Below are 22019 nucleotides of genomic sequence, written 5' to 3'. Positions count from 1 at the left end.
GGCCACTGCCCCAATGCTCAAGTATCTGGGCAAAGATTTAGACACTTACCTCATGCAGCTGCTATTGCCCCACTCAGAACTAAAACTCGGGAAGTCAACACGCCTCAGGCAGAGTGTACAAAGGTGAACGGACACAGCTGCAAAATGTCCAGATCATATTTAAACACGTTAGCACCAGACTGGCATTACAGATTTTTTTTTTAGGCTTTGCACCACTGATATGTAACCTACCAACTCCTTTTTTTTTTTTTTAGCAAGATAAGCGTTTTCCAAAATAATTTACAAACACACCATGAGCACTCTCGGGCTGAATGGCCTGCTGCCCCATCATGCTAGACACCACAGATCAAAACATCAAATGCCAAGTGTTTGTATTAAAAATTATATATTGTGTCAAATAAAACAATAATTCTGTGTACAAATTTATACATGACAAAAATAAAACTCTTTGAATAACACTGTGTAAAAAAAGTGCTTGCTGCTGTTCTGATGTAATTCTATAAGCAACAGGCTCACAAAAGGCATTAGTAAACACTTAAATTGCATTGAAGGAATCACATAAGGCACAGACATCACTTACTTAAAGGTGAAAATAGTCCCAGACAGCTTTCAGTGCTGCTGACAGGTTACCTTTACATATTATCTGAAAACTTTGACTGTAGGAAGTTGACTACTATTTTATGTTAACTTACTCTATCAAGGAGAAGCACAGGGGTAACTTGTAATCACCATCAGGCCCCTGTTCAGCATTTCCAGAAGACTGGTCTGAAATAATTTTTGATGACAGAATCAGCGACTGCTTTTAGAGCAACTTCTTAACTGCTGTCCCCTCCTTCTCCTCACATTTTCTGCTAGATGGCTTTCCTAGGGTTTTTATCCAAGTTACAGAGAGCATTTAATCCAACAATGAATGATTAGGAGGGCTTTCAGTCCCAAACCAGTAACTACTGAAAAGATGCACACAACTGCTCACAAAGTTAACATAAAAGAGGTCTTAAATTCTAAACCATCTGCATTATTCTCAGCCTTTTTCAAACAATATACATGTGATTACTACCAATGTAGATTAACACTGGAGCATTGGAAGGAAGTGAGAAACAGAAACCAATTTAAATGTTTAGCTCAGCCACAAAATAAAAAGATGTAACCCTCTCCAAATTTCTCCTTAGAAATTTTTTTAAATCTTACACAAATACTCTTAAAACCAACAGGCACAGAATTTCCAGTTGCATCTTAAGCAATAAGGAGTTTAGCAAAAAAAAAAAAAAAAAAAGCTTAAGTTTATATATTTGCTACCCTCACTTCTTGTACTAATCCTTTTACATATGAGTTTTCAGGTTTGACTGCACTATCACATGCAGCACACGAAGACTGACATTACAAATCTGATTTTTGATCAGTAAGATTAACATAGTTACTGACACAACTGAAAAATATTAGAAGCTATACTACACTTCATCTACTAAGCTCTTTCATTCTTAAACAGAAAGATTCTAGGCACTTAGTTCTCTGAGAAACTTGTTTTGATCATGTCTGAATTACCTACGATTTGTTCCATTATTAAACAAAATCAAGACGAACACCAGACGTGTCTCTCTGATGGATTTAAATTCTATAACCGACACATATGTAAGTCAGCTTGAGAGCAGAGAATCTCTCTGTGTATGGAGAGTCTGCCTCAGAAGCACCTTCTTACCCAAGTCGCTCTTTACTGAGCACAAAACCTGCCCCTGTGCTGCCTGGGCAGGGACAGGACCTGTCACAACTGTCACTGTGCCCAGCTAACTGCTTCCTTCCACAGCACCACAATCCTACTTTTTAAGACTGCACTGGAAGAATCTTACCAGTATTAGGGAGATAAATTCTGAGCCCAGATATCTCCATATCAGTAATTTTCTTTACAAAATACTTATCACAGAGTAATCTGAAATGGCCACGTTAGAGACTTCTACTTAACAAAGATACTGGCTCCTTTAAGGCAAGAACATAAAACTGACTGTAAATAAATAAGCCAGCGCACCATTCCAGCTGTGAGTTTTAACAAGTCAGAAGATTCAAAGCTGTGGTTTCTACAGCACCTACAGCATCATTACATTACACACGCTACGGCAACACAGCAAATGCTATATACAGTAGGAAAATGCTACATATTCATGCACTGTTGCCAAGTTACAGCTGCCATAGGAACCATAATTTGCTTTTTCTGGCTTGTTTGGAACCCCACCTACAACACTGCTGATTAACTGGTAATTTAGATAAACTTGTACAAGTATTCCACACTACTTCTGCCGGAAAAAAAATCTATTCAATGAGAACCCAAGAACTCTAGCAGAGCTCTGTCTGATGACATCTACATGCAGCCAAGGCTGCGAGTCAGGACACACACTCTGCAAACTCCTCTCCAGCACGACCTCAACAAGCCGCCGCTCGTGATGTGGGTCACCGCTCCGGAGAGCGGCAAAATTTTCTTGTGCAAACAACTAGGAAAAAAATTAATTAAGTTAGGTTGGGTAGAACTTCAGCAATATTTTACACAATTCAGCTTCCAGTACACAGTGACTGAAGACAAACATTCAAAAGTGCAGGGACATAAACCTATCAGCATTTGTAACCAATGACACACAAGCAACATTTGCTGGATCCAGTAAAAGAAATGACAACAAACAAAAGTACAACTGTTACTGTGTCTTAAGTTAAATATCCAAAATTAAGGGAATATCATTCTAAACAAAAACAACTGCTAAGAGTTATGCATTCCCTCACAGAAGTCCCACCAGGTTTAAAACATGCTGTCAAAATGTTGTCACTAAACTGCTTTGGTTACAAATGGGTGTTCACAGGTTTTATTTTATTTTGCAGAGGAATTCTCTCTGTTCAAGTGACTGAATCCTTCTTCCTTCTGAACGGTGACTTCAGTCTTTTCCACACGCTGTTTTTCGGTTTTGATTTTTTTTCCATTGCCATTACTGCTTCTTTTTCTTTCCTGCGGATTTCTCGCACAAGAGCATGAAACACATCGTCAATATAATAACGGTATGCAGCTGAAGTTTCAAAAAAAGGGCAGTTGAATTCTCGTGCTAAAGCAGAGCCTTCTTCTTTGGAGACCTGAAAAAAAAAAAAAGTTCACACTTGTCAAGAAAGCCCAAGTCAGTAAATCTATTTATTTACCATTTCTCGTTCTGCTCTAACTGCGCAAGCACCCTCTCACTTCCAGAACAGCTCCTTTCCACTGACCTCTAAATCTTTCACACAAACCTTTTTTTCTTTCTCTTTCACATACCACTTTTCTTTAGCAATGTAATCATCTGCAAGAGACTCTCTGGATATTCACGAAACAACAAAGTCCTCTGAAAGAATATTGTTTTCTTGGAGCTTAATCTGGAAGTTGCTTATCGTGAGCAGTCGTCAGCCCTAACACAAGCACTTCTCAGTTTGGTAAACTCAAGTTACATCCTTCTCCTGGTCAAAATCTATGATGTTTGTCACACCAGGACCAAGCAAAACCTTTCCAAAAAAAAAAACCCCACCCAACCAAAAAGGTTTTATTGCAGAGGCCATAGAAAAGCAACACCCACTCTTCACCCTATACATCTCTTAGCATGGGTGTTTTACCAGAGCCACCACAATTTTCCTGCTACAACACTCTGAAAATTCATTTTATCTCCAGTATACAAACAGCACCTGTGGAACTTGTTTTCTAAAGGACATTTCCTTCAAATGAAGCTCAGCTTCAAACTCTTTTCCCAGACAGTAGCTATTGTTTTCTTAAGCTGAAAGTAATTTTCCTTTTTTTCCCCACTTTTATCCAAGTTCTCCATTATTACGTCTCCATTCTTCCATTATTACGTCTCCATTCTTAGCACACTTGCATCTGCAAGCGTTTTATGGAATGGTAAATATCTATTGACGGCATCTCCTTTCAGAAATTTAAAAAAAAAAAAAAAAAAAAAAAAAGAAAAACCAGGAGCAGCTGACACCCAAAGCATCAGCCTGAAGACTTCACTTTTCTGATTGCTGTATGTATTTGGTTATTCAACACATTCTTGATTAAACAAGTACTTCTCCACTGTTCAATTTATTATATATAGTAAATATGCAAAAAAATTAAGAAAGGGAGTATAACCTTTTGTATTACTGCATTATACAACAGAAATAGCTTGTAACTGTGGGCCTCTTCTGTGCCATTTACCTGCCGTAGTTGCGTCAGGTCAGATTTATTTCCCACCAGGACCACAGGAGTGTCGTCAGTGCGTCGAACACGATAGATGAGCTGTTTGAACTCACGTACTTCATGGAAACTGCGACGGTCTGTGATTGAATAACAGATGATAAATCCCTCGCCAGCCCTCATGTACTGGTCTCTCATGGCTGTAAACTCTGCCTAGAAACAAGACAAGTACATTTCAATTGCACAAATACAATGACATTCTAGTTTGTTCTGAATGGGAAACACAATATACATTCCAAACCCAGCTGCACAGGAACTCTGTAAACAAGCTGGCCGACTATCTCCTAGTCCTGCTACATATAGGACAAGATATTACATATGTTTAGGATTAACAGCAAGTTTCCCTCACTATGGAAATCACACCAACATGTCATTTATCAGGCAGTACGTCTTGCTTGTTCATCATGAACAGCGAGGTGCAACGGAGGAAGCAGTGCACGAAGCCTGAGTACAGTCTGAGGCTGCTTAACCACAGATAGTATGGTACAGATGCTGTAAGCTTCTAAGTACAAGAGTTCAAAAAACAATTTTGGGGAAAAGACAGGCATACTTTTAGAGCCATGATCCTCAACCTGTGTTCTGCAGACCCCTGGGGGGCTGCGATGTCGTCACAGGGGTCTGCGAAGGCTTAAAGCAGGGCTGGGGAACATCCAGCTCGGAAATATTTGGCCTGGCCCACAGCAAGCACTGCGCCTCGTTTCCCCACAGCCCCCTCCCCTCAGTGCTCCTCTCATACTCAAACTCCCCCCCCACGCCTGCCCTTATGTGCCAGAATATTCGGTGCTCGTCTGGTTGGTGGGACCCACTTTAACTAGGCAGTTTTTCTCTTAAAGACATTTTCTTAACCCAAGGGCCCTCTTTAGGGCCACACCTGGGCTGAAGTCTGTTCCTCCAAGAGGTGGCCCTGGACCCATAAACAAAAACATATGGTGACCTTACACAGAGAAACAAGGGGGAAGGTGAGAAGAACTGTAAAATCTTTTGAGCAAATTTTAATGGAAAAAGAAAAAAAAAATAATCACATTCTAATGCAAAAAATTTTCACATTTTAATGCAAAAATCGGCATCAAATTCAGAATTGGCACATTAAAATACCATAAAATGGGCTATCTGAGCAAGAAGAGTGTTGATGCTACTATTTTAAATTCATATGGAATCACTGCAATAAAGGTATCGTAATAGGAGTTAGTGCATTAACAGATCAACTTATTCTCTCCAAATTTGAAGACTTTTCATGAGAAAACTGAAATAAATATTTGATGCAGTCTAGTGCTTTAAGTCTTGAATTAAGTGTTGGTGGTCCACAGCCACAAAAGGTATAAAGGGGGTCCATGGTGAAGGAAAGGTTGAGAACCCCTGTTTCAGAGAATTTCTGTCTCTACACCTGACCATTAAAGACTTCTTAATATCTCCCAATTCACGTACCTGTCCTGCTGTGTCCAAGATATCCAGATTGGCAGGTTCATCATCGATGCGTATTCGTATTTTATAAGCATCCTCTGTGAATTCATGGTGTGTTGGAAAGGACAAAATTGGAATACAATTGCAATACTCATTAGTCATCAATTCACAAAGAGAAGTTACACTAGAGGAACCTAATCTTGTAATATTACTAGACTACATTAGATTAATCTTCATTTAACAACAAATTAAATTTTTAATTTTTCTGGTGTGATTTAGTATCCTCCCAACTGTTTGCTAAAATCAGGCTATTGTTGTACGCGGCTATTCCTAACAGATGTGTGACCACATCCTAGAAATTCATTTTGGACACCGTGGTGGAAAGCACAGAGTAAGAGCGTTACATTTTTCTCAAAGCCAGAAAACACTCACGATTGAAGAGAACTGGCCACTACCAACTGCCATTTTCTTAAAAGAAAGACAATAAATATTCTGCCCCTCTAAGTCAGCACTCCCACACTACAGCAGTCCACTTTCAACAAGCAGCTGTTTTTCCCACTTTTCTACTGACAGTGCAACTGTTGGTTGAGGTTTCTCTTAGAGATGCTGCAAAAAATACGCAACAAGTCATCAGGCACTTTCATCCCTCCCAGTTTCTAAAACACAGAGTGCAATTTGGCCTGACAGATCAATAGCAGAGAGCTGACCTGAAGCACAGACTAGATTTTTTGAACAGACAACTAATAATTAACTTAGCAGTTTTTCATCCTTGTCTGCCAACATATGCGGCCTGAATGGATGTGCTAGGAAAATCACCAAAGATTTAAAACTCAGGATACGCATCCCAGCTCCCAGCAATCTCAGAACTCTTCATATCTCTGAATGAGTAATCTAAGGGACTCTATTACAGCCACATTTATAGCTTTCTTTACATTGAATACTTCAAAGCAACGGCTTCTACAACAGCTTAACCTGCTAAGAACAGCGAAGAGAAAAGAGATTATTCTTCTCACCGATTGTGGGATCATGATCCTCTGGAAACCGGTGACTGATGAACTGCATGGTCATGGCTGGAGACAAAAAACAGAGGCACAATTGCACAAGAATCGGGAAACATCTGCCACTTCAGCTTTCGGTTCAGCACAGGCTTGAGCGTATTGTTTCACTAACAGCAAAACGTAAAACCAAACCCGGTGCAAGACTTGAAAGAAACATGCAATAGCTGAAATAACTCAGAAACGAGCCCCTCGACCTCAACAAAGCCCGCCGTTACGAGTTTCAGAAACAAAGCTGGACGCAGCCAAAACGCGGAAGACGATGATGCCACACGGCGCCCCCGAGACATCCCGGGGCGGGGGGGCCCGGGACAGCGCCCAGAACCGGGCTGGTTCGGGCCAGAGCCGCGCCAGCAGCTGCCGAACCTCCCGGCGCTGCCACCACCGGCGCGACCCGCGGAGCCCCTCGGGCCGCCCCGCGCAGCTGAGGGGAAAGCGGCGGCGCCGCCCGCGGCAGCCGAGGGTCCTGAGGGCCGCCCCGCTCCGCCCCGGCCGCCCGCCGCGGTTCCCCCCACACCGGCGGCGGCTCGGCGCCGCGGGAGCCGTACGCACCGCTCTTGCCGACGCCGCCGGCGCCCAGCATCACCAGCTTGTACTCGCGGGACTGCCCCGCCGCGCCGCCGCCGCCCGGCCGGGCTCCGGAATCCATCTCCTCCGCGCCGAAGAAACCGCCGCTGAAGAGGAGAACAGAGCGTGAGCCCCGGCAGCCCCTGGCCCGGCTCTGCCCCGCCGCCGCCCCCTCTCCTCCTCCTCCTCACCGTCAGGCTCCTCCGCGCCGCATCCGCCCGGCCGCCGCTCCGGGCCCAGCCAGCGACACCAAAATGGCGGCGGCGCCTCCTCCGGCGCCAGCGAGCGCCCGGCCCGCGCCGCGGCGGGGGGGGCGGACGGCGGCCCGCAGGGGCCAGCGCAGGCGCGGAGCCGGCCCCGCCCGCCGCCCCGCGCCCCTCCGCGGAGTCCCGGGTTCGATCCCCCCGACCGCCAACTGCCTCCCGAAAAAAATCACCTCCCCCCAAAAAAAACAGCAAGCAGCAGGATATTTATACATTTATTTATAATGAAAGTATGGTTCTAATTATTTACAACACATAGGAAAGACGATGTTTGTACAAGTGAGCCAGCAAGGTCTGTCAGTGTGCAGCAATGACACACAAACCCATTTTAAAAACTGTTTCTCCCCTTTCAAAAGCTGACCAGCACCTCATCGCAGTTCCACGCATCACTTCTCCGCACAAGAGTTCTCTCCGCAACAGCCCGCCCCGCCAAGAAAGCCTGTGTTGCAGCGCGTGTCCGTAACAATCCAACAATTTAGTCCCAGGTTCCACTTCCACGCTTCGAGGCAAGAGCAACACCTGCGCTCGGGGTCGCTGGCGCCGCAGGGACCCGGGTTGTTGCCTGCCTTTTTCTTTGTTAAACCACCATGAAACAGAAGGGGTAGAAGTGAGTGAATGAGTTAAGAGATGGGGGAGAACCTCACGAGAAGGAGTTCCATCTGAACTGCTGAATTGGGAACAAATCCAGGGGTGATCGGAGAAGATTAAGTGCGGGTGCTACAGCGCCGTGTGCACCTGGGGATTAGCAGCAAGATAAACCCATCCAAAAAAAACTGAGCATCCCCCCGCCCCGACATCTGGCTAGAACGAGAAGTTGTGGGGTTAGTGAAACCACATTTTAAACAAAAAAAACCAGTGCGGAATTACAGGAGATGCTTAAAGTAAAAACAAATAAAGAGTTTTAGGAAGTGCGATCCTCAAGTTTTTCAGAACTACTGTATATTCCTTCCCTTTGTTGGAAGTCCAAACATTGAAGCCGGGGTCACCATTAGCTCAACAGGACTGCAAACACAGGCTGACAGCAGGAACACTCAATAAAATACGAACACCAGGTGTAGAATGAAGTCAGCGTGACTGACTCTTTCCATTTTTAAATTATCCTGGAAAAATGGGAAACGCAAACCAACAGGCGTCCCTAGTTTCTCTTTACAGTACTTCCCCCATTGTATAAGGGACTAGCCCTGTCAAAATACTTTTTTTTTTTTTTTTTTGACAAAGTCACTGCAGAAATAAGGATTTTAAAAATAATGGAGCCCTTTCAAGGGGGAATACTGAACCTTTAGCTTCTGCAAATGTAAAAACAATGCGTATTTGCAAAGTTCATTCTGTAATATACATGCATTATTGCTAGAGGGGAAAAAAGATGAATGAAAACTCTTTTGCAGCTTTTATGGTGCCATCCAAAATGGCATCTGTTGTTTAGCTCGCTGTTGTGATGAAGGGTACTGGTATCCCAAACTCCATCCCTGTGAAAAAGTACTTGCGTTTTTATGGCCACCATGTTCCTCCTCTTCATCTGATGAATCTCCAGCATATGCCACTAATCCAAAGCCCTTTTCTGCAGTTTTCATCTTCTTAGCTTGATGATCTAGGAGGGGAAAACAAAACAATCCCCCCAGCCCCCAAGAAGGAAAAATAAAAATAAAGAGATAAAATGCCCCAAAACGAGTTAATAAAAAAAGACGTTAATTGTAAATTGTTAGTTGGACACCATTTTGAGGTCACAAGGCCAATGGTCATCCAAGGTCGAAGGCCACACGAAACAGCACCAGCAACAGCACATGTGATCCATCAGAACCATGTAAGAGAACAGAGAAAGAAGAAAGAAACACACAAAAAAGGTAAAGTTAGCAAATGGGTTTAAGTGACAGCAATTTCACCGTTAAAGAGATAAATACGTAAAGAAAAGTAGAAATTTTGTTCAAAAGAAAGCTAACAGAAGAGCAATCACTGGGACCAATACTGTAGAAAAACTAAGGTTAAACAGGCTACCATGATGTACCTGCAGACCTGAAAGGCACTAAACTACCAGGAGAGTTAAAATGATTACCAAGTTGCCAATACTTGATGTTTGACAGCCCTAAGAAAGGATGAAATTTGACAGTACTTCTGTTGTTTGCAGACATAACTCATGTCTGTAAATACACACCTGAACCACAACTTCCACCGATACTCCTTAGTGCCTCTAGAGACATCTGTTCACAATGTAAAGCCACATCATATCTGTGTTACAAAACAATCCTATAAGATTCTGTGCCCCAGCTGACTGAAGGGTCTGAAACACCTGTCTTTAATCCTTCACTTAATTACACTCTCCTCATTCATACAGATATTTAAAGTTTTAAGAGAAGCATCATGTGCATATAATCACAGCAAACATATTTTAGAGCAGTACAATACAACCTGCTTTTCACTTAAAACAGTGCAGTATAAAGAACAGGCAAAACCCACCAATTTAATCAAATGTTAAAGACCAGTACAAACTCATTTGGGAAAGGAAACTTGACGTACAAGTTTATTTTATTCATTGCACTCACCATGGTTGCCTGGTAAAGACCCCGCACCATTTCTTTCTTCAGATTCCGATTTCATCCCAGTGACAGGAAAAGCTGGCGGAGGCATCAACTGCCTATTTAAACCAATGCAAGCCCTTATTTTTTCTTTTTTAAAACAAGCACAGAGTCAAAGGCAATAGCAAACAAATTTGTAACTCAGTCCTTGACCTGAGGAATTCAACTTTTAATTGCCTGACTAATCTTAGTGGCCTTCTACAATGGAGTGACTGCATCAGTGGACAAGGGAAGAGCAACAGATGTCACCTACCTGGACTTCTGAAGGCCTTCAGTACTGCCCCCCCCAGCATTCTTACCTCTAAATGGGAGAGAAATGGGTTCGGTGGATGGACTATTAGATGGGTAAGGAACTGGCTGGATGGCCACGTCCAAAGAGTGACAGTCAACAGCTCAGTGTCCAAGTAGAAACCAGTAACAAGTTGTGTCCCTCAAGGGTCTGTACTGGGACCAATACTATACAATGTCTTCAGTGACAGGGCTGCAGTGACACCATGCAGAGCGGTGCAGTCCAGATGTGAGAGGGAAGGGATGTGCCATCCAGAGGGACCCTGACAGGCTTGACAAGTGGGCCCATGCAAACCTCATGATGTTCAACAAGGCCAAGTGCAAGGTCCTGCACCTGGGTCAGAGCAACCCCCAGTATCAATATGGGCTGGGGGAATAAAGGGATTGAGAGCAGCCCTGTGAAGGAGGACTTGGGGATACTGGTGGATGAAAAACTGGACACAAGATGGCAACATGCACTTGCAGCCCAGAAAGCCAGTCATGTCCTGGGCTGCATCAAAGGAAGCGTATCCAGCAGCCTGAGGGAGGCGATTCTCTTTACTCTGCTCTGCAGACCCCACCTGGAGCCCTGCATCCAGCTCCGGGGCCCCAGCACAAGAGGGGACCTCTTGGAGCCAGCCCAAAGGAGGCCACAAAAATGATCCGAGGGCAGCAACACCTCTGCTATGGAGAGAGGCTGAGAGAGTTGGGGTTGCTCAGGCTGGAGAAGAGAAGGCTCCGGGGAGACCTTATTACAGCCTTTCAGTACCTAAACAGGGTTTGTAAGAAAGATGATGAGACTTTTTACCAAGGCCTGTAGTGACAGGACAAGGGGTAATGATTTTAAACTAGAAGAGGGAAGATTTAGATTAGATATAAGGAAGAAATTATTTTCTGAATGGTAACAAGATATAGGTTTTCCAGAAAAGTTGAAGATTCCCCCCTCCCTGGAAGCGTTCAGGGTCAGGTTGGACAGGGTACAAGCCCAGCAGTTTTGTGGCTCAATGCACTGGAGTGCCTAAGGAAGAGCAGTGATGCCTGCTGACTTCTAATAGCTGTGCTGAATTTAGGGCTACACACCAAGATGGAGAACATCAAAAATGTTACCAATACCCCTGATGTATTTCATAACGGCCAGAAAACAAAAGGGAGTATATCAAGTAAATCTTTCCCTCAAACTTCAGGCTGCAAAATTTCAAGTTGTAAAACAAATCTGAAAAAAGTTTTAAATTGGAATAATTTAAAGCATCAAATGCTAACCTATTTCCACAAGAATATCCTGTTATATCTCAAGGAACTGGCAAAATACTAGACCCAAAGTAAGAGCATACAGACTTAGGGAGGAGTGGAAAACCAGCTATTTTCATTATGTAGCATGAAAAAGTAACTCTTGTGTCCTTTTCCTTAAAAAAACCCCCCCACAAAACCATACTACAAAAAGACACCCACAACAGAAGAACAACCCCCTCAGCCCCCAAGTCACAGAAAAGAACATGAAACACAGATCATCTCTGAAATAAGCTTTCCATGAGAAACACAAAAGGCCTGAACATAATTCTTTCATCACTCACCTGTCCCTCTCTCTCTCCTTTCCTGAGGAACTTGCTGGCTTCGATCCGGCTCCATCGATTTCACTCTGACTGGAGAAGCCTGTACCTAAATTAGTCATATGAATGGGTCCATGCTATGAGCAGAAAAACACACGGCATTAGCAAATCTACAACTACAACATAAGCTATAGCTCCTTAATGATAATGATAGGAAACCCAACTTTTCAGAGCATATTGCCAACTAGCAGAAGAAACTACTCATCGCCATTGTTAAACAAAATGCTTTCTCCTAAAAATACTGAGGGTAACGTAGTAAGAAACATGCCTGAGCACCAATATGGAAGACACCTCATCACCTACTCTACCTTTTCCGTAGTTCAGGACAGTAAAGATAGCTGCTTAGTTCAGGGATCAACTTATTACCTCCTCAATCTAATTCTGAATGCTGCATAGACCTCACACCACAGTAAACTCTGCCTGAGATATTAATATCAGGTCTAACATACAGGTAGTTCCTTATTGTCTCTGGGCAAAGCTTTAATTAAAGGGTTTTGCCTGTGAGCAGGGATGTATCATCAGAGAGGCATTTGCAGAAACTCCCTTTTCTCACATATAAGCCTGAAGAACTCAAAATTATTTTTATTAAAATCAACTGTTTAATGTTTGCTATCTAAAAAAAAATTAAATCAATCTCTTAAAACTAGGCTCCTTGAAATCCTCTCAAGTGCAACCTGCAAGAAAGGTAAACGGGAAAATCTAGAAGTTATTACCACATTTCCCTCCCTCAAACGAGCCCACCCAAAACCAAACAAAAACCCCAAATAATCTCCCTTTAAACTAGCCAGTAACACGCTATTGTCATCTCTTTGACCTGAACGCACCGCTTCATGAAATACTGAGGGTATGGAAAGCAAGCTGCCAACGAATCAAGTCAGCCACAGTTTAAGACAGTGCATCCACTCAAAGAAACCAAAGCGTGCTCTCAATGTTTTGGAACAATTGCTGCCATTGGCCAAAGGTCTTGCGTGACTGTTGCCAGATAAACTGTGCTAAGAACAATCTCTCTCCAGCCAAGTTCCGTTTTGGTGAATGAAGTAAAACTGCCGATTTTATTCCACCTGATATCCCAGCAGTCCTGACTCTCTCTCATCTGGCAGTTCTTCAGTGAAGCGTCTCTTTTGACCTTGGGGATGGGGTTGGACTTGTGGCTGTGTACCCGTCGGCATGGTTGTTTTTACTGGGGCAGCAGGAAGAAAAGGGCCGCTCAGTGGACTCTGGCATGCAGAAGTTGAAAACAAAAAAACACAAGAAAATTTGATAATATGCCTATCAAGTATTAATTTAATGTAGAGTTTCATACATAGAAGCAGAACACACAACTAGTTTCTCTTTGCAGAACCTAAGAGAAGCTAAAAGGAAATTCACAACTTAAAGATAAAACAAGTATTTCATTTTTAGAATGCTCCCACCTCTAACTCATCACTATCGCTACCTACATCACAGCCTGTGGTAACACCCTAAAGCAGCATTCTCCATCTGGAACTACTTCAAGTATTTTATTGTTAGTGAAGAAACAGCTTAGTAAATTGGCAATTATAGGGCAAATAACTAATCTGTGGCAGTACCTGGCCAGTGCTGGCTGGAGGCTGTACTTGGGATATTGGATACTGTGTTGGCACCGGTGGCACCCCCGTAGGCAGCGTTGTCAGGACTCCAGGTGCCAGTGGCACTGCAGGTGGTACCATCCCTGGGACACCGTACGGCGGCTGAACTGGTTGTTGAGGAGGGGGAACAACAGGATAACCAGACTGATACCCATTAGAAGGGTAGTAGGACGGCTGGGAAGGGACGCTATTTATAGCAGCAGGCTGCGTGAAGCCTGGGGAGAGAAAGGGGAATAAAAGGGTCATTGTCAATTCAGTCAAGAGTCACAAAAATATAAAACTTAATTACAAATGTGAAAGAAGCTGGACTCCTTTTTGACTGAAGGACTTACACTTCCACAGGTAAATAAATTCCACAAAACTAACTAAGTACAGCTCTGCAGAATGCAAGTTCAAAGACTTCGTTGCTGCTAACACTTACCTGCTAAGGGTACTGCAGTGGTTATCTGATTCACAAACCGGGAGTACTCAGCATGAACCTACAAAGAATTTTCAAAGATTAGACAATAAACATCTATTTACTATATTAATCTTTTGCAGGTAAAAAGGCATCTTAACATGCATCCCCGTAAAACCATAAGGGGACTTTGATTACAGAACATATTATGCACAGCATAAAGACAGCAACAATCCAAACAAAAACTGAAAACAAAAACCCACTGACCAAAACCCCGCTGAACATCCCACTAATCCGTTGCTGTGACGGATTTGTCTAAAATACAGGATAATCTTTCACAGAAAATAGTGTGGCAAATTAATTACTTCAGTAGAGACAAAATACTCAAAGACTCTAAAAGCTTCTGTGTATTTTTCAAAGAGACTTTGTAGCCCATACTGAATTACCAATACTAACAGAAAGACTGTCTCACAGCATTTTACTATTTACTCTCATGTAAGAAAAGCTAAGAAATTAATTTTCTATGAGTACATGCGAGGGATTTTCTAAAATTTTGGGGGTATAATAATCACTTTAGGAAAGATAAAGCAGACAGCATGGCACGTTTAGAACAAGGGAAGCTACAGCTACCAGAAAAAAAAAGCAGGATTCCTTTATGTTTGCATACAATCAGACAATCCCCTGTCCCCCACTCCCAGTTCTGCTCAGGAATTCTTCAAAATCCCACTACTACAGCTCCATCCTGTGAAACATTTATTCACTATACAAAACAAACAGCTGTACTTAGAAGGAAAAAACCTAGTCAGAACACAGAAACAGTTTTGCTGAGAACATGAAAAAAAAATCATTAGCCAGTCACACACTAAAGCTACAACAGGCCCCGATATCTCGTATTTATAAGAGCTACTCACAGTTTGCAATAGATTCTCACACAGCTTTTTAGCAGCTGCCAAACCTTCTGGCTTTGGGTGACTGAAAATATACAAAAAAAACCCCTCATAAGCACAAATGTTCTGATTTGGGAGCTACTTCTTTCATCACAACCTGCTGTCAGATCTTATCTCTTTAACAAGTGATCAGTCACCTCAGCAGGACTCTACCAGCTCTGCAGCTATTTAGTACAAACATGAACAAAAGCAACAAGTATTTATTTTCTACATGAAAATTCAGGTTAGTCTAAATACTGCAAGAATCAAGCACAGACCGCTGACTTGACTGGTCAATGCATTTTATATTCTTCTCTCAAGTTTCAGCATCACAACCCAAGCCCAGACAGAATACAGCTTTACTGTGCTCCCAATAAAAGCAGTATCTTATGGCTGAGCATCACTTTACACCACATCACCATACTGTTGATAGCATTATCACTTTAGAGAGGTCTCTATTAAAATAAAAGTCACTTTCAAAAGCTATTTCATTTGTATTAAATCAGTCAGGATTAACAATTCCCTACACCGATTAAACATTGAGCTATATTCATGGCTGGTCACTGGGATTTTATTATTTTTTTAAAAAACCCCTCATACCTGATGTAGATGTACATGGGTTCAAAAGCTTCTCTGCCTGATGCTGGCTCTATGCAACCTGAGCCTTTCCCACGAAGAAAGACTTTGGCACCTGTTTCAATCTGAATGTGCTGCAAGTAGGAGCAACCGGGCCCTTCCACCTTCTCCTTCACATTAAATGTAGGTACAGCATGTTCCAGACCAACAAATAACTTGTCCTGAACGTAATGCATCTGTAAATGTAACAGTAAAAGCTTATTATTTCACTCTTAAGAATCAGGATGTTCATTTCACTGGAGGTCAGAAATCTTGTTCCTATGAGAGTCAGAACGGTGACGTGTCAGATGGCACAGTCAGCCCTGTGCTTTTCTCTAAGCAGGACTGCTCTCTCCATCCCTTTTCTTTTAGGAGGCTACTGTCATCTGAGTCTCACTCTTCAGACTCAGTCTGATTAGTCCTCCAGTTTTCACAACACACAAGGGGTTTTATTGGGGTAGTTTTTCGGTTTGGGGTTTGTTTTGTGGTTGGTTGTTTTTAATAAATAGCAGATTACATGTATACTTTGTAATAAGTAAATCTTGTCATTAGTGGTATCCAATGAAATTCACATAAATTAATTACTCACCCCTGACTGGAATGGAGGTTTCTGGCCGACTGCTGGAGACAACTGAGTAATAGGGGCTGGCTGGTGATAGACAGTAACTGTAGCTCCATTGAACGTTGGACTAGAACCTGTGGCTGCTTTCACTACTCCATTAGTAATTATCTCTTTAATTCGATTAACAGCTCCTAGTTGACAGAATATAAAATTCATTTATACTTCAACCCTTGTCAACTGCTCGGATTAACCAAATCATGAAATGATTAGGTTAGTTTCCCATATTCTGTAACAGCAGATCTACAGGCAAAAAGATTGCATCTGATGGCATGGCCCAATATAGCATTCTGGGGTGGGATCACAGAGGTTGGCAACAAGCATCAGGGTTCCTTCTCCACTCCCACCCTGGTAAAGTTTAGGCTAATATACACAGGTGGGCAGTTTTAGCCCACACATTTTAGCAAATGTTCAAAACATCTACAGTAACCCTGCATAGAATTAACATCTGCGTGAATGAGCAAACTAACACATGGAAAATTGTTTATTGACCGTGGAAATCAAAGTGGATACATGTGGGCAGCTTCACGTTTCAAGAGACAGCTGAAGGTATGCCCATGAAGTGATACACAGAACAAACAAATTCTAAACAGTTTAAAGTTTTCTTTTCTTTTTCAGCAGACATATGCAAGACAGAAGTTCTTTGTGCTTTTAATAGAAAATGTAGATATTTCACAAAAACGTTCCTATTTGTATATTAAAGGGAAGGTTGCCCTGTCACACACAGTGTAATGGGATCTCAGCAGGTTATCAGTGAATAAATTCATGTGTAAGAGCTGTACCTGCCTAGGAACCCCACCCACTCCCCCCCACCTTCCTTGCAGCCTATCAAAAGTTTTAGTTTCATGATTAATGCAGTACACAGCACTAAGATCTCTGCTCAGAACTACCCAACATCAGTGTTTAAAAGGGGTCTGTTATCAGTGTCAGGGTATTTATAGTACAAATCCACACCAGTCACAAAGCCCCTTAGTAAAACCCTTTTATCACAAATAATGAGAGAAAAAGGAGAATGCTTTGTACACTTACTGTCAACCAACTCCCGTGTCTGACCCTGGACATGAAGATACAAAGGACGATCTCTGGAAAGGAAATGACAAATATTCCATTGAACTCACAGAGAACCCACAATAATCTATTCAACCTAATTATATTACAGTTATCTAGACGCATAACAATTTCCATAAAGAGTTGAAATACTCTTCAAAGGAGGAAGTAAATACGTATTAATTATCACAGTGCTCAGTAAGCAAAGTTTCGCTCTGAAAACTAAAAAGATTCAGAAGTTATTTACATGATGGCTTATTAAAGTTATACCAGTGCAAACCAGTGAAAGGTTCGCTAACTAAAAGCGCTGAGTCTAGGAAATATTATCTCTCTCTGTAATTGGAAATTTGCCCATTCTCAGCAAAATGCACAAGAGATGCAGTGTAGTGGTCAGTCAGAAGTAGTTCAGCACAGTCTATCACATTTGTGGTTTGGTTGGTTGGTTTTTATTTTGCCCCATCACTATCAAGCAGGGAGGAAAGCAGCTATGCAGTCAGTACTGTCATTAACAGCAAACACCTGAAACACTCAATTCACTCTGGCACCCAAATGTGACAATGCTCATGAAAAACAAACCAAACAAAACCCCACTGCTTAGCCACCCAATGAGGAAAAAAGCAAAATCCCCCAAAAAAAGAAATACAAACCCGGGTCCCACTTTTGCTTTCTCTTCTGCAGTCATGAATCTCCCTCGAGTAGAGACAGCAGCTCCACTCAATCGACTTATCTACAAACAATTTTAGAAACTCAGTGACAAGTTTACCAATAACAAACAAAGCACGCACAAAAACCCCCAAAGTGGTTTATGGTATGCTGTTGTATAAAAAATTATAATAAATAAAAATTAATGACCAGAAATCATTAATAAAGTGGTAGGAGAATGAACAGTGCCTGCTAAAGGATGCCAGCAATGCTACCTTACCTCATCACACAACAGTTTATTGAACAAACCAAGAAACTACCAAACAAAGCGTCTTAGAAAAGTTTTGTAAAAAGAGGAAACAACCACTGAATATATAGTTTATTGCAAGATCTTTTAAACTTTACAAACAGTTACAAACATGCTGCCAAGGCTAAAATACCAGGCATAGATCCTGAACGTACCTCATCCTGAGTCTGTCCTCTCGTCAGCAGGTTTCTGCACGTGAGGGGGACATCATTGATTTCGACCTCTGCCACCACAAGGTCATCTTTGCTTTTACTTGTAGCCGGACCTTTTCCCAGAGCCTGCAGCTTCAAAGACAACCGTTGCAAAAGACCAGCGGTTTGAAAGCAGAGGAAAATGATGTAATAAGCAAATTGACCCTAGCACTCTAGAGGTGAATATCCTTTTCATTCTCCCCTCTCAGCTGTTGAGCCCAAAAGCTTTACAAATATTAGCAGAAAGCACATAATATCTACTACTTAATAACATTTTAATATATTACTTACTGTTTCTGTTCTATAAACGGAGAAAGAGATTTAGAACTAAGCTGTAAAGTTGCTCAAACAGAACGTGAGGCATTTTACACTTGCATTGACATCTCTGGCAAATCTGTGAGACTAATAAAACATGTAATTCATCTCAACTCCCCTTACACAAACAATTTCTGTTCAACATCTAAACTCATCTACACTACAACTATACTCCCCTCCCCCTTATTTTTTTACAAAACGGACATAATATTTTGTGTCAGTATCTAATGTTAAGAAAGAAAAACCCACAGAGTCACAACAAATTCAGCAGATATGACAGAAGAGCTGGAGTTACAAAAAAGACCTTACAGCTTTTTCTACTTATAAAGGGTTAGATATTATGTCCTTCTAACAATTCTGAAATGCTTTTGCGGCCATAAGCATAACCCAAGGCTCTATAAAAAGAGAACCTTCCAATAACATCCAGAAGGTATTCATCCACTCCCATAATATCACGTGAAGCACCACACTCACAGGAGAGCCAGAAGGCAGGCACAGGGGGACACAAGTCTAATGCATTGTGCATGCATTCTATTTCTCCATTCCTTCCACACTTTTTTTTTTTTTTAATACATTCACTAACTTTCAGGCTCCTTAATTTTCATTTGTTCACTATCTGAAGAGCCATCAGAGTTAGTCTGGAAATGTTATCACTGAACATTTCCTAACAAAAGCTACACAATAAAAACAAACCTATCGCATGTGCAAATTAATTGGTTAAGTGGTTCCCACAGCAATACAATGTCACAGGACACCAGAATGCCACCAGAGCTTATGGAAAAAACATGGATGGAAGAATGAGACATCACAATCTCTTTCAGGTGTCTCAAACTGCCAGTCAGTGAACAGACTTTATTACTTTCACCTGGTATGACTATGGAGGCTCCCTGAAACTAAGCCACACGTTCTTCAACACTGGAAAATTCACATCCTCAGGTGGATGTTACCTACTGAGAAGCAAACACCATCGTGCAGCAAACAAGGGCTAAATCCACCCAGGGTTGCTGATAGCAACAATCAGAGAAACACTCCCCACTAAATCTCACATATTGAAAAGGCTCTAGCAATCATTTCAGATACAGAACCTACAGAGAATACATGGCAGGGCACATTCCCCACTCCTCCTTCTATTATCTGTGAACAAAGCCAATGACAAAACTAATACTAATTTTGATGCCACCTCACGAGGTAAACCCTTAGAGCGTAACTGGCAGTCCCACCAATACGATGCATGTGAAAAAGAAGATACAACAGCCCTGAAAACATACTCTTCTTGTTAACTTTGTATTTGAACAAGTCGGGAAGGAAATTTGAAACTGTCTTTTAAACTTGGCACTAGCATGGGCTAACAACATGCAGAAAATCAAGACTGTTCCTGTTACTGAAATTTAAAAACAGCCTTTAAATCACACTTGCTTTAGAATAAAAAAGTTCAGTTGGAAGAGGCCTACAACGATAAACTAGCCCAACTGCCTGACCACTTCAGGGTTGCCCAAAGCTCAGGTTAGGGCTGACCAGAAGCTGACCAAATTACTTAGAACTTGGACACAGGGCTTTTACTGGCAACTACTTTAAGCATGAAAATAGTTTGATCTCATATTTTAAACTGTTTTATATAGCAGTTTTTACATCGGCTGGACTACTTAGAAAACACTTCAAAGAAGAGTTTCCCATATTCCTACAGATCACTTCGGTTAAGCCTTAGGGACTGACCTCACAGATATGCCACTGTTTTGCTCTTTCAAAAAAAAAAATCTTTAAAAAGGTTTTCCCGTTGTTTTTTGTTATATCCTACTTCACGAAGCAAACTTCCATAGTTTCCCCTAGCAGTGACAACTACTCCGACTAATAAAGGTCGCAGACTCCAGACAACGGAGTGACACCCACCCTCGTCCACCGCCTCCGGGCCTGGCGGTCCCCAGGGCACCCACCTTGTCCGCCGTGCTGGGCGCCGGCTTCAATTTCCCTTTGGCCATTAACATCGCGTTGATTTTCGCGGCCACGGCCGCGGCCGCATCCAGCGCTCCCGAGGGGGCTGCGGAGCTCTCGGAACCCGCCACAGCGGAGCCGCCATCTCCGCCGCCGGGAAAGGGGCGCCCGGGCAGCGGCGCCGTGCCGGGGAGCAGGAAGGCGGGGGCCGGGCCGGGCTGGTCCCACTTACTGCGGCGCCTGGAAAAAGAGAGAAGCCTCAGCCCCGGCCGCCTCGCAGCGCGCTGCCCCGCGGGAGCTCCGGCGGCGCCCGCGGCCCAGCCTCACCCGCCGGCGGCCCCCGCGTCGCGCTGCCCTCCGCCACCCGCTGACATGGCTCCGGCCCGGCTCCGCCGCCTCCGCGCCAGACGCAGCGTCATTTCCGGCGCCGCGGCCGCCCGGGAACGCCCCTTCCGGCCGGTGCCGGGGGGACGCGCGCGCAGGGGCCGCCGGACGCGGGTGCCGGCCCAGGGGCGGCGGGAGGGGAGGGGCGGGGCCTGCAGCACCCGCTGGGAGCACGAAAAGAGAATGTAAGAAATAAATAAAAAAAAAGAGGATGGCTCCGTGCCCCAGCCTCATGTCCCCTGCCGTTGCTTTGGCCTTTTTCCTACTTAAGGCAGGGCCCTTCCAGGGCTTTCCCGTGCCTAGCACAAGCAGTGCTGTGCGCCAACGGCACCCTTGAAGCACAGCAGATAACAGAGAGAAACTACAGACAGGTTTCACTGCTACAGCCCACGCATAGCCCAAGGGACCCTGCAGGTCAGCGGGGCTCAGGTCCCCAGTCCTGGTAGGGGATGTCAAACCCACTCTAAGTAGCCGGCTGAACAGGAGCCAGCAGTGTGCCCAGGGGGCCAAGGAGGCCAATGGATGGCATCCTGGCTTGTACCAGCCCTGGCGTGGCCAGCAGGGACAGGGGAGGGATCTGAGCCCTGGGCTCGGCACTGGGGAGGCCGCCCCTCGATTCCTGGGTTCAGTTTTGGGCCCCTCACCCCAAAAAGGCCATTGAATGACTCGAGCGTGGCCAGAGAAGGGCAACGGAGCTGGGGCAGGGTCTGGAGCACAGGTCTGCTGGGGAGCGGCTGGGGGAACTGGGGGGGTTCAGTCTGGAGAAGAGGAGGCTGAGGGGAGACCTCCTGGCCCTCTGCAACTCCCTGCCAGGAGGGGGCAGAGAGGGGGGATGAGTCTCTGGAGCCAAGGCCCCAGCGCCAGGCCCCGAGGGAATGGCCTCAAGCTGCCCAGGGCAGGGTCAGGCTGGCTCTGAGGAAGGATTTCTGTGCAGAAGGGGCTGTTGGGCGTTGGAATGGGCTGCCCAGGGCAGGGGGGGAGTCCCCGGGATCCCTGGGGGGGTTGAAGAGTCGGGCTGAGCCAGCGCTGAGGGATCTGGGGGAGTTGGGAACGGTCAGGGGGAGGGTCATGGTGGGACTGGA

The 22019-nt window shown here is 43.8% G+C and overlaps 2 protein-coding genes and 1 non-coding gene across 5 annotated transcripts; all 3 read right to left on the bottom strand.

Moving 5' to 3' along the window:
• Positions 1-354: 354 nt before the first annotated feature.
• On the bottom strand, positions 355-7555 carry RIT1 (Ras like without CAAX 1). Its single transcript, XM_074929118.1, has 6 exons — positions 7443-7555; positions 7237-7358; positions 6643-6699; positions 5654-5727; positions 4190-4381; positions 355-3105 (listed from the first exon to the last, which is right to left on the bottom strand). The coding sequence occupies exons 2-6, from the start codon at positions 7331-7333 to the stop codon at positions 2875-2877; spliced, it is 651 nt and encodes a 216-aa protein (XP_074785219.1). The 5' UTR covers positions 7334-7358; positions 7443-7555; the 3' UTR covers positions 355-2874.
• A 161-nt stretch (positions 7556-7716) lies between these two features.
• Positions 7717-20988, bottom strand: KHDC4 (KH domain containing 4, pre-mRNA splicing factor). Of its 3 annotated transcripts, none has more exons than XM_074928996.1 (14): positions 20881-20988; positions 20556-20793; positions 18274-18402; positions 17817-17896; positions 17152-17204; positions 16093-16256; positions 15489-15700; positions 14874-14934; positions 13987-14044; positions 13527-13780; positions 13020-13175; positions 11923-12035; positions 10052-10143; positions 7717-9102 (listed from the first exon to the last, which is right to left on the bottom strand). In XM_074928996.1, the coding sequence occupies exons 1-14, from the start codon at positions 20970-20972 to the stop codon at positions 8903-8905; spliced, it is 1902 nt and encodes a 633-aa protein (XP_074785097.1). In that variant the 5' UTR covers positions 20973-20988; the 3' UTR covers positions 7717-8902. The 3 variants fall into 3 exon arrangements, 2 of the variants coding, with proteins under 2 accessions (XP_074785097.1, XP_074785099.1); XM_074928998.1 differs by having other exon boundaries at positions 18274-18396; XR_012635299.1 differs by having other exon boundaries at positions 9059-9102; positions 11923-12007.
• On the bottom strand, positions 15803-15931 carry LOC141971796 (small Cajal body-specific RNA 4). Its single transcript, XR_012635323.1, has one exon.
• Positions 20989-22019: the final 1031 nt, after the last annotated feature.

Source organism: Athene noctua, chromosome 29 (genome assembly GCF_965140245.1).
Source record: "Athene noctua chromosome 29, bAthNoc1.hap1.1, whole genome shotgun sequence".
NCBI classification, from domain to species: domain Eukaryota; kingdom Metazoa; phylum Chordata; class Aves; order Strigiformes; family Strigidae; genus Athene; species Athene noctua.
The sequence above is the reverse complement of the archived record's forward strand: the minus strand, read 5'-3'. Positions and strand labels throughout refer to the sequence as shown.